This window comes from Heterodontus francisci, chromosome 5 (assembly GCF_036365525.1).
Source record: "Heterodontus francisci isolate sHetFra1 chromosome 5, sHetFra1.hap1, whole genome shotgun sequence".
In the NCBI taxonomy this organism is placed as follows: domain Eukaryota; kingdom Metazoa; phylum Chordata; class Chondrichthyes; order Heterodontiformes; family Heterodontidae; genus Heterodontus; species Heterodontus francisci.
Genome location: NC_090375.1, coordinates 195,576,055 through 195,588,948, shown reverse-complemented (window position 1 = coordinate 195,588,948; position 12,894 = coordinate 195,576,055). Strand labels below are relative to the sequence as shown.

Below are 12,894 nucleotides of genomic sequence, written 5' to 3'. Positions count from 1 at the left end.
TTCGGTCTCCTCTCTCTCTCGGTCTCCTCTCTCTCTCGGTCTCCTCTCTCTCTCGGTCTCCTCTCTCTCGGTCTCCTCTCTCTCGGTCTCCCTCTCTCTCGGTCTCCTGTCTCTCTCGGTCTCCTCTCTCTCTCGGTCTCCTCTCTCTCTCGGTCTCCTCTCTCTCGGTCTCCTCTCTCTCGGTCTCTCTCTCTCGGTCTCCTCTCTCTCGGTCTCCTCTCTCTCGGTCTCCTCTCTCTCGTCTCCTCTCTCTCGGTCTCACTCTCTCTCGGTCTCCTCTCTCTCTCTCTCTCTCGGGTCTCCTCCTCCCTCTCTCTCTCTCTCTCAGTTCGGTCTCTCTCTCTCTCCTCTCTCTCAATCCCCCTCTGTCTGCGCCTCTCTCTCTCCCCCTCTCTCTCACTCCCCTCCTCTCTTGGTCACCTCCCGCTCTTCTCTCTCGGTCGCACCCCCTCCCCCTCTCGGTCGCCCCCGCCCTCTTCTTTCTTTGTCTTCCCATCTCCCTGTCCTTCTCGTCTGTACATCTCTCTCTCTCTCTCTCTCTCTTGTGCTCTCTCTCATTGGTATCATTTCTTTTAATTCCCAGGGTTTTAAAGATCCTGCCTTTGACATAATGAATAACTGTCTGCCAGGGAGCAGGTTACTGGAATCAATAATCTGATCAAGATTGTAAAGAAGAATTACAAGTCATGAGGCCCCCAGCGAGAAGCAGTTCAAAGATCTGAGGAAAGGACTGTGCTTTTCACTTGTTTCCTTTAAATGATACCTACTTTGTCACTAAGACCAGCTGTTTAAGTATCAGTTGTTTCTGTGCGTCTGTGAGAAGGCATGTATGAAAAACCCAAATTTGAGATTTAAAAAAAAATTAACTATTGTGTGATGAGTGTAATAAGAGGCTTGTCTGGTTTCTTAACCTCTAAGCTCCTTTATGATAGAATCATCGAAAGTTTACAGCACAGAAAGAGCCGGCTGAAAAACGAGCCACCAAGTCTCATCCCACCTTCCAGTATTTGGTCTGTAGCCCAGCAGGTTACAGCACTTGAGGTGCATATCCAGACTCCTTTTCAATGAGTTGAGGGTTTCAGGCAGTGAGTTCCAGACCCGCACCACCCTCTGGGTGAAAATCTTTCCTCATCTCATCTCTCTAATCTTTCTACTGATCACTTTATATCTATGCCCCCCTAGTCACTGACCTCTCTGCTGAGGTAAATAGGCCCTCCAAATCCACTGTATCCAGGTCCCTCACAATTTTACACATTTCAGTCAAATCTCCCCTCAGCCATCTCTGTTCCATGGAGAACAACCCCAGCCTGTCCCAATCTTCCTCCATAGCTATATTTTTCCAGTCCTGGCAATGTTCTCGTAATCTCCTCTGTACCCTCTCTAGTGCAATTACATCTTTTCTGTAATGAGGTGACCAGAACTACACACTGTACTCGAGTTGTGGCCTAACCAATGAGTTACACAGTTCCAGCATAACCTCCCTGCTCTTATATTCTATACCTCGGCTAATAAAGCAAAAGATTCCATATGCCTTCTTAACCACCTTATTGACCTGTCCTGCTGCCTTCAGGGATCTGTGGACATTCATTGAGTCATAGAGAGATACAGCACCTAAACAGGCCCTTCGGCCCACCGAGTCCGCGCCGACCATCAACCACCCATTTATACTAATCCTACATTAATCCCATTTTTCTCTCTCACATCCCCACCTTCCCTCAATTCTCCTACCACCTACCTACACTAGGGACAATTTTTTTTTTTACAATGGCCAATTTACCTATCAACCCGCAAGTCTTTGGCATGTGGGAGGAAACGCACGTTGTCACAGGGAGAACTTGCAAACTCTGCGCAGGCAGTACCCAGAACCGAACCGGGTCGCTGGAGCTGTGAGGCTGCGGTGCTAGCAAGGTCCCTCACTTTCTCTATACCTCTCAGTATTCTCCCATTTATCATGTATTCCTTTGCCTTGTTTGATCTCCCCAAATGCATCACCTCACACTTATCCGGGTTTGAATTCCATTTGCCATTTTTCTGCCCATCTGACCAGACCATCAATATCTTTCTGCAGCCTACAGCTATCTTCCTCACTGTCTACCACACGGCCAATCTTTGTGTTCGTCTGCAAACTTCTTGATCATGCCCTACCCCGCCCCCCCCCCCCCCATGTTTACGTCCAAGTCGTTAATATATACACGTCTCTCTTAGTGATCCCATGGGCTTTTATCTTTTTAGCAGTCTGCCATGTGGGACCTTGTCAAAAGCCTTGCTAAAATCCATGTAAACCACATCAATCCTCCTTGTTTCTTCTGTATTTTCTAACAATTTATAAAGTGTATTCTTCAGTAGGGTGTGTGTATGCACTACCTCCGAACGTGTAAAGATTGTGAAATAAGATCCAGGCTCCTGTGGAAAGCATGCGGTGTCAGCCATGAATACCGAACTGTACTTTGATGCAGCATCTGTAAATGATATGTTTTTAAATGCTGGTTGAATGGGGAGTAGGCAAGCTAATTGACAGACAAGACCAGAAGTCTTAGGGTCCTGATACCTTATCAATTGAGTTCATTATACTATTAATTACGTCCTTTACATATTTTGCAGTAATCCTGTTTGTCTTTTTTTTCTGTCGGCCGTAGGAACTGTGTACTGAAAGTGGGCGGCAGGGTCAACACATTTTATTCTTGGCTGTGGAGCCCTTGGTTGCACAACAGGAAAGGACTGTCAACTTGTGAATTGGTTACAATGATCCTGTGTCTCTGAATGTGTTATTTTTTTATAACTCCATGCCATAACCCCTGGGGTCTAGCTCTGTGTGAGAATATCATTGTCTACAATTGTTTTTATTAAGCATTGGACCAGCCAGATTACTAGACTCTACATAAGCAAGTTGTGGAGAATGGCTATTTCTCTTTTCACAGTACAATACTGCTGTCGATAGCAGCCCCACAATGTAAAGCAGCTCACACTGCCTCTGGTGGTAAACACACCCACCTACAAATACCATAACTTACAGTAGATTGAGTGATTTTTACAGATCACTCTATGCAGCAAGGATAGTGTATTGCTGTCACTTCTAATATGGCAATTATTCCTAAGTGAAGGTTGAACAAAAGACCCACTGTTGAGATAAAATCTTATTGTGAAGCACCCTTGTTTTTCTACTCTATTTCAGTAATTGTTATCTGCACAGAAGCAGTTTTGTTTGATCTCTGGCCTGTGTTAAATTATCTTTTCATAGTTTGGAAATATTGCAATGTCAAAGCATTTGCTAAAGATTAGAGTTGGAAAGTGCTTCAAAGCAAATGAAATAATGTTAGTTGTCCTGACATGAAGCAAAAGTTAATAATATTTCTGCATTCATAAATTACCTGGCAAGTATTTGAGGCACAGTATTAAATCCAGACATTTTTAAATGAATCTCTGTATTTGCCTCCCTCTTTTTTTTCTTTTCTCTCTTTTTTTGCTCTCTCCTTTCTCTTCATTCTGTCTCTCTCTTTCCTTTCTGTGTGTCACGTCTGGACAATGTGACTTTGCGGCCTGTTTACAATGTGATTTTATTTTGAAGATGCAAACAATAGCGGCTTACTTAAAAGTATATTGTATGTATATTTTAATTGATGTAGTAATTATTTTTTCTACTGTGTTTAAATTTCTCCTGCATTCAGTTTGGATAATTTATGAACAAGTGATGGTTGCTGCCCTCGACTGCAGTCGTGATGACTTGGCAATGGTAGGTTTACCGATACCATTTAGAGACCTTTACTCAGTTCTTTCTCGCTGCTGTTCTAAATTTTGAATTTAACATGTACAGAGTCTTTAAGTTCAATGAAATGCATTTTGTTTAAGAGACCAAAAGTTGCTTTGATTCCTATGGTACACAATGTCTTCCTACTACTTCATGCCTAGCCAAATTATGATGTATAGAGTTATACAGTCATTTACAGCACAGGAGGAGGCCATTTGGCCCATCGAGTCCATGCTGGCTCCCCCCAGTACAGAATAGAATTCAGCAGACCAGACATTTCCACCATAATCTGTTTTTATTTCAGGTGTCAAGCATCCATAGTATTTTGCTTTTGTATAAATATGCTGTGCTGAAATAGAGGAGTTCAAGCTGAGAAGCTTGAGAAGATGACTCTAGTCCAAAAGAGACCTAAATGATCTAAAATTGTAAGCATTTGCAGATAGACGCCACATGGCTCCTTTAGACAAGGCGTGTTCACTTTCTGAGGTTGCTTGCTCCTTTCAACATCTCCCTCTGCCTTCCCTATTTTTTCCACCATTCAGACTGTCTCCGAGGTTCTGTCTCAAGTACAGCTGATGCGGTGTCCGAGAGTATACCTAGCCCTCGTTTAATTCCTCCTGCCCACCTTCCTGCTATATTGGTCAGTGCCTTCCCCAGTAACCTGGTAGCTCAGCAGGGTGATAGGTTTTAGGTAGAAGCCCACCTCTTGTCACACTGCTGGGTTTGCTGTCCTTAATCATGTGCATTAGTTGTAAGCCTAGTGCTGAGCTTACTTGGCATGCCTTCTGTACTCAACTGCTGACTCTATACCTATATCCTCCATCACCAAGATGACCTACTTCGACCTGCATAATATCACCCATCTCCACCCTGACACATCCCATCTGCTGCTCAAACCCTCATCCATACCTTTGTTACCTTCAAATTTGACTATTCCTGTACACTCCTAGCCAGCCTCTCATCTTCCCTCCTCCATAAACTTAAGCTCATCCAAAACTCTGCTGCCCATATTCTAACTCGCATCAAGTCCCATACACCCATCGTACTCTGTGCTCAGTGACCTACATTGGCTCCCGGTCCACCAGTGCCTCTAATTTAAAATTCTCCATACTCGTATCTCCATTCAAATTCCTTCGTGGCCTTGCTCCTTTCTATCTCTGTAACCTCCTCCTCCAGCCTTCCGAGCTCTCTGCCCTTCTTCAATTCTGGCCCCTAGTACATGCGCTATTTCTTTTGCCCCTCCTTCGGTGGCTGCGCTTTTAGCTGCCTAGCCCTCAGCTCTGGAATTTCCTTCCTAAATCTCTCTCTTGTCCTCCTTTAAGACCATCCTTAAACCTAAGCTTTTGGTCACCTGTCCTAATATATCCTTCTTTGGCTCTGTCAAATTTTGTTTGATAGCCCTCCTGTGAAGTGCTTTGAGACATTTTACTACATTAAAGGCACTATATAAATGCAAGTTATTGTTATATAATGTAATGAAAGTCCATATTGTTAGTATGCTCCAAAGCTATGTAGTCAATGCATAATTGACTGCACACACAAGGAATTTGGGTTCAATGGTATAACAGAGATGAGAAGAGACATGTTCTGGTTGTAACTAGAGGTTCTTCTACCTTACTTCTGATGCCTTGTATCAGATAGATGAAAATGGTTGCACCCTGAAAAATTGGCACTTTAATGTTGCAATAAAGGTTACAATATTTGAAAAAAGGAGACAATGACCTCTCTATCAATTCACTCGCTATCCTGATAGTATTCAGAGGCTATGGTAAAATTTTTTCCTCTTCATCAGTTATACTTGAAGAAAAGCCATTGTCATCAGAATTTTTGTCAGTTAGTGAAGCTGTCAGTTTTGGGATGCCTACCTTTTGTGTGGACATTGACATTGATCTGCAACTGTTAATAGTACTGGATTGGGAAACCTCTTTAGATGGGAGCCGAGCACCATTTTGGAAATATTCCTGGAGAATAGTCGTGGTGGCATTTTTTGGAGTTTTGGTCAGTCTGAGTTTTATTTCCTCGCCTGTTCTTGGGACATATTGGACTTAGCCTACATGTGAGATATAAGATCTTGAAGGGACTTGACAGGGTGGATGCTGAGAGGATGTTGCTCCTTACAAGAGAGACTAAAGCCAAGGGACACAGTTTAAAAATAAGGGGTCTCCCATTTAAGATGGAGAGGAGGAGACACTTCTTTCTCTGAGGGTCGTTAGGCTGTGAAATTCTTTTCCCCAGAGAGCAGTGGAGGCTGGGTCATTTAATATTTTTAAGGCTGAGTTAGATAGATTCTTGATCTAAAGGTTATAGCTGGTAGACGGGAAAGTAGTGTTGAGGCCACAATCAGATCAGCCATGATCTTATCAAATGGCGGAATATGATCGAGGGGCTGAATGGCCGACTCCTGCTCCTAATTTGAATGTTTGCATGTCGTATGTATGTGAGTTCACAGTCAACAGAATTGCAGCAGAACGTTTACCACGTATCACTAGCAGGCAGCCTTGGTATAAATTAATGTCATGGTCCTGTAGTTTTTTTTTCCGGGAATATGTGGTTTGCCTTTAAGGTTTGCAGAGGATCAGTATTGCTTTAAGAACTGGCAAGCCTCAAGAGTTAAAGAAAGGTGCATTTTCGGTTGCCATTAGAAACAGCCATTTGGAGACTGCGATTCAAAGGGTGCTTTCATTCTTGCCCGCCTAAGAGCGAAGACCAAAGTACGGAAAGTCCTCATCAGGGAACTCCTCTTTGCTGACGATGCTGCATTAACATCCCACACGGAAGAGTGTCTGCAGAGACTCATCGACAGGATTGCGGCTGCCTGCAACGAATTTGGCCTAACCATCAGCCTCAAGAAAACGAACATCATGGGACAGGACGTCAGAAATGCTCCATCCATCAATATCGGCGACCACGCTCTGGAAGTAGTTCAAGAGTTCACCGACCTAGGCTCAACTATCACGAGTAACCTGTCTCTCGATGCATAAATCAACAAGTGCATGGGAAAGGCTCCCACTGCTATGTCCAGACTAGCCAAGAGAGTGTGGGAAAATGGCGCACTGACACGGAACACAAAAGTCCGAGTGTATCAAGCCTGTGTCCTCAGTACCTTGCTCTACGGCAGCGAGGCCTGGACAACGTATGTCAGCCAAGAGCGACGTCTCAATTCATTCCATCTTCGCTGCCTCCGGAGCATCCTTGGCATCAGGTGGCAGGACCGCATTTCCAACACAGAAGTCCTCGAGGCGGCCAACATCCCCAGCTTATACACCCTACTAAGCCAGCGGCGCCTGAGATGGCTTGGCCATGTGAGCCGCATGGAAGATGGCAGGATCTCCAAGGACACATTGTACAGCGAGCTCGCCACTGGTATCAGACCTACCGGCCATCTATGCCTCCGCTTTAAAGACGTCTGCAAACGCGACATGAAGTCCTGTAACATTGATAACAAGTCGTGGGAGTCAGTTGCCAGCGATCGTCAGAGCTGGCGGGCAGCCATAAAGGCAGTGTGCTAAAGTGTGGCGAGTCGAAGAGACTTAGCAGTTGGCAGGAAAAAAGACAGAAGCGCGAGGAGAGAGCCAACTGTGTAACAGCCCCGACAACCAATTTTTTCTGCAGCAGCTGTGGAAGAGTCTGTCACTCTAGTATTGGCCTTTATAGCCACTCCAGGCGCTGCTCCACAAACTACTGACCACCTCCAGGCGCTTACCCATTGTCTCTCGAGACAAGGAGGCCAACGAAGAAGAAGATTCTCGTTTCTATAGATAGAGCCACTGGGAGTGAGTAGCCAACAATGCATTTGTTACAATTCAAATTTGAACTGGCTTTTAGTTGAAGACAGTTTATTCTAACAGAACGCACAGATAGAGGACACAGACAGCTGTGATGACAGCACCTGGAAAAAGAGCTCTCAACCATTTAAACTGAAGGAAGAGAAATGTTATTATTTTATGATTAATTATTATCTCTCGAAATTCTAAAAAAAAGTCAAGCCAAAAACAGAGATCTCTGGTAATTTAAATTGAAGAAAGGGAAGTTAGACTGTGACAATCTTTTATCCCTCAAAAACTCTAAAGTCAGCTTGATTCTATTGAAAGTGTTTGCAAGTCATTAATTGTTGAAATTTGCTGGAGAAGGAAAGCATTACCCACTGCTGAAGTTAGACTACGGACTGTTCTACTATGGAAGAACCTTTTCCCCGCATTGGACGACTGTGAAGACTTCAAGCAACATTCTGTGAGGACTTCAAAGAACAAAGAACCGTACAGCACAGGAACAGGCCATTCGGCCCTCCAAGCCTGCGCCGATCTTGATGCCTGCCTAAACTAAAACCTTCTGCACTTCCGGGGACCGTATCCCTCTATTCCCATCCTATTCATGTATTTGTCAAGATGCCTCTTAAACGTCGTACCTGCTTCCACCATCTCCCCTGGCAGCAAATTCCAGGCACTCACCACCCTCTGTGTAAAGAACTTGCCTCGCACATCCCCTCTAAACTTTGCCCCTCTCACCTGAAACCTATGTCCCCTAGTAACTGACTCTTCCACCCTGGGAAAAAGCTTCTGACTGTCCACTCTGTCCATGCCGCTCATAACTTTGTAAACCTCTATCATGTCACCCCTCCACCTCCGTCGTTCCAGTGAAAAGAATCCGGGTTTATCCAACCTCTCCTCATAGCTAATGCCCTCCAGACCAGGCAACATCCTGGTAAACCTCCTCTGTACCCTCTCCAAAGCCTCCACGTCCTTCTGGTAGTGTGGCGACCAGAATTGCACGCAATATTCTAAGTGTGGCCTAACTAAAGTTCCGTACAGCTGCAGCATAACTTGCCAATTTTTATACTCTATGCCCCGACCGATGAAGGCAAGCATGCTGTATGCCTTCTTGACTACCTTATCCACCTACGTTGCCACTTTCAGTGACCTGTGGACCTGTACGCCCAGATCTGTCTGCCTGTCAATACTCCTAAGGGTTCTGCCATTTACTGTATACTTCCCACCTGCATTAGATCTTCCAAAATGCATTACCTCACATTTGTCCGAATTAAACTCCATCTGCCATTTCTCCGCCCAAGTCTCCAACCGATCTATATCCTAGACTTCAAGCAACATTGGACTGGAAATTTGCAAGGACTCTTAATTTTTTCTATTTTAAATGTTGCTTATATCTTTATAGTGTTTAAGAATTTAGTTCTTCTAATTAAAGAGTTAATTTGTTGATTTGAAGACACCTGGTTTAGTTAGCCTCATTCGAGGGGGGTTAATAGATGGTACAATTTGGCTGGGTCTTTCTTTAATTTGGAAAGTTTTAAATGATATGTTAGGTGATCTGTGGAGTGACGGGATTGAATTATCAGTGCGTTTCTCCCACCACAATCAGAATTATATATTTTGATTGGGGGCTTTGACAGGAGCGGTTGGTCGTAACACTAAGTTCTAACTTTGTTGTATCCACTGTATAATGTATAATTCATATTAAGTTTGATTTGACCATTAAAATACAAAACTAAAGTAAATTTTTTTTTGTTATGGTCGTTTGGACACTTCTTTTGTTAGGTTGATTGCAACATGGATCGTAACATTAGCTACCCACTGTTGCATTATCTTACAAGAGATCATCTAGTATAAATAGTCTCTGCTCATGATCTGAGGTAACTTGGGTATATATAATGATAAAAGTTAGATTGCGGCTCGTCTCTTCAGATATATTGTGAGAGTGGTTTCACTGAAGTGCAGAAGTCAATCTGATGGCTTTAGTTGCAAATTGTAGCGCTGCTGACTGGTCTGGTAAAGTCTAATGAGTATCCATGGTTACCAGTCATTTTACAGTACATTTAAAATATATTAGAAACAGAAAGGAAAAATTTGCAATAAACCTAGGCAGATCTAGAAATTCACAGCAGGTCGATCTGGAAAAAAGAACAGTTAGTGTTTCATTTGGACTCTTCAAAACTCTCTTTCAAATGTCGACCGACCTGCTGTGTGTACTCATTTTTCTTTTTTAATGAACTGAAAAGTTTTTGAAATATCTGTTGTATTGTTTTATCTGTTTCACATGTAAATTAAGTTATCGGAATTGAAGGTTCTGCTGATTGGGTGAGATGAAGTAGGGGTAAAGGAGGCTCATGCGGAACATAAATACTGGTGTGGACCTGTAGAGCCGAATGACCTGCTTCTGTGCTGTACATTTGATATAAACTTTAGATTTGCACAGTTTTCTTTTCCTCCTCATGTTCAACATGTAATTTTGTGTCAACGCATTTTTATCCAAAACGCAAAGACGTTTCGGAAGCTGGTTGCCTGCAATGCTAGCTGTCCAGAGCTCCAAACTCACTTTGAGTGGCCCATTTCAAATGGAAATCTGAGGGGTTTTTTTTTTTCAGTCATTAAAAATAAATAACATGTATTCTGTGTGCTGGTGCCCCAGGCCAAGGATAAAAGCCTAACCACAGCTTTGTAGTGGAGTAATGCGCTCATGCTCTCTGTGTTTAGACTTCGATGTCAAATAAGAGCAATTTTAAATTGAAAGTGAAAGCATGTTCGCCAAGTGGTTCAGATTTACAACATGCTTGCTGTGCGTAATGGTCTATCCGTTACATACTTTGGAATAGATCAGAAATGCTACCTTGCTGCACTGCTTCAAGTTTAACAAGAAGCACCTGGATTTCATGTCTGACATTTAAAACAGAATGTCAAGCCAAAGGAGGCACAGAAGAGATAATTCCCTTTGGATCACTGACTGTTTTTACGGTAAGTTTGCACACCCCACTTCAAAACATAGCTAAATCCAAAACACCACATTTGTTTCAATTTGGCTTATGGCATTGAATTGGTCCAAAGCCAAGCTTTGGGAATTTTGGAGAGATTTATTATATAAATGCAAGTAATTTTTATATTGGGTATAATATAAATATATGTAAAATAGGAAGTACAGTTACGTAGAACAAGTTAAAGATGAAAACATGTAATTTGACCCATTGAAGCTCATTCCATTTTCCTCCCTCGAGTGCCTGACTGCATTTTGAACATTTCTCATACTTTCACTCTTCTAGCTTACTTGGTAAGTTATTCCAAATGATCATAGGAACAAGAAGAGGCCGTTCAGCCCCTCGAGCTTGTTCCGGCATACATGGCTGATCAGTACCTTGACTCCATTTACCTGCCTTTGTTCCATACCCCTTGATGCCTTTCCGCAGTGGTTAGCACCGCAGCCTCACAGCTCCAGTGACCCGGGTTCAATTCTGGGTACTGCCTGTGTGGAGTTTGCAAGTTCTCCCTGTGTCTGTGTGGGTTTCCTCCGGGTGCTCCGGTTTCCTCCCACATGCCAAAGACTTGCAGGTTGATAGGTAAATTGGCCATTATAAATTGCCCCTAGTATCGGTAGGTGGTAGGGAAATATAGGGACAGGTGGGGATATGGTAGGAATATGGAATTAGTGTAGGATTAGTATAAATGGGTGGTTGATGGTCGGCACAGACTCGGTGGGCCGAAGGGCCTGTTTCAGTGCTGTATCTCTAAACATAAACAAAAATCCATTGATCCCAATCTTGAAAGCTCCAGTTGTCCCCCAGCATTGACAGCCTTTTAGGCTAAAGAGTTCCAGCTATCTAATACCCTTTGTGTGAAGAGGTGCTTCCTGATTTCGTTCCTAAACGGTGTATCTTGATTTTTAAGATGATGTGCCTTTGTTGTTGATTTCCTGATCAGAGGAACTAGTTTCTCTGTATTTACCATATCAAATCCTCCCAAAATTTTAATCACCTTGTTCAGATAAGCTATCTATTTTCTATATTCTGGGGAATACAGTCAAGTTTAATTAACCTTTCCTCATAACTTAACCCTCAGTCCCAGTATGATTCTGGTGAATTTGTGCTGCATCCCCTCTTAATCTTTCTTGTGGAAACTTTTGAAAGATTTTCTGAAGTTCTGTGACAATCTTGTTAGGTAGAGATGTATTTTTGTTAGGTAAGGGTATCACGGGCTATGAATAAATGAGGTTGAGGTACAGATCATCCATGATCTAATGAAGAAACAGAACAGGCTCAAGGGGCTTTAAGTCGTACTTCTGTTCCAATGTTCCTGTAGATAACAACTGCAAAATAAAGTCAGAAGTTTCTGCAGCAGAATCTTGCTCTTGGGTATTTCTTCAGCCTATTCCTTGTAATTATTTTCATTACTTTACATGCTATTAATGCTAGTTTCCCAGATTTATTCCTTTTAGATTTGAGTGCTGTGTTCAGTTGAACCCTGCAGATAGGCTGAAATGCCCAAACAAATGGAACAAAATAGTGGCTTGGCTAGATTTGAATAGGTGTAATTTTTTCACTAGCAATTTGAACAGTTCTGATATGGCCAGCATATCGAACTACACTAATGGTCAGGACTGATGCTTGTTCATTCATTGCTCAAAAACAAAGCGGCCAGGTGGTGGTAACTCTTCGTATGTTGTGTTGACGTGTAAACTCCCCAACTCATATTCACAGCTACCGTCTTGCCAATCCCATCATATCAATTACAGATAAGGGCATTTTTGATCCTGCCCTTGTATCACCCTCCACCTACAACCCCCTTCCTCAGCCCAACCCTACCTCCTGTATCCATCCCTGGGAAAAACTATCCCCCAGTTCACTTACCACTGCACTTTCAAAATCCCAACTATCTACCCTTTGGCCCTCTGTTCGCCACAACATTTCTGCAGCTGCTGATTTGCTCAACCACACGCTCACCTCCACCTTTGATGCCCTCATCCCCAATAAAAAGATCAGTCTCTCTGACTCTGGCCATTCCCTAAATATGAACCTCAGCTTAGCTTTTGTAAGCCCAAGGGACGCAGACTTTAAAGGATATGGTGGACAACAGGTTCAGCCATCCACCGCCAGACCTGGCTGGACCACTGAAAACACTATCGGGTCCTGCTCCTACTTCCTAAAGCTGCGCACTATTCCAAGATTATCCTGGAATGCAAAGATAACCACCGGCTTCTTTTTTCTACACATTCTTCTTAAACCCCTCTCCCCTAGTCCCTCCACCCTCACATCCAACAATGACTGCGAGGTGCACATGCACTTCTTTGTCACTAAGATCGAGACCATCCGATCAGCGGCCTCTGCCGCGTCACTCCGTTCCATTAGCCCACTAGGCCAAACTTCCTATAAT

At 43.3% G+C, this 12,894-nt stretch overlaps 1 protein-coding gene across 1 annotated transcript in view; it reads left to right on the top strand.

Annotated features, from left to right (window-relative positions):
• The window catches only part of emc2 (ER membrane protein complex subunit 2), a 138,908-nt gene that overhangs the window by 60,751 nt on the left and 65,263 nt on the right, over positions 1-12,894 (top strand). Inside the window, exon 3 of the mRNA XM_068032585.1 lies at positions 3,666-3,730. Coding sequence (XP_067888686.1) covers positions 3,666-3,730 — 65 coding nt within the window. The remainder of the gene's footprint in view (positions 1-3,665; positions 3,731-12,894) is intronic.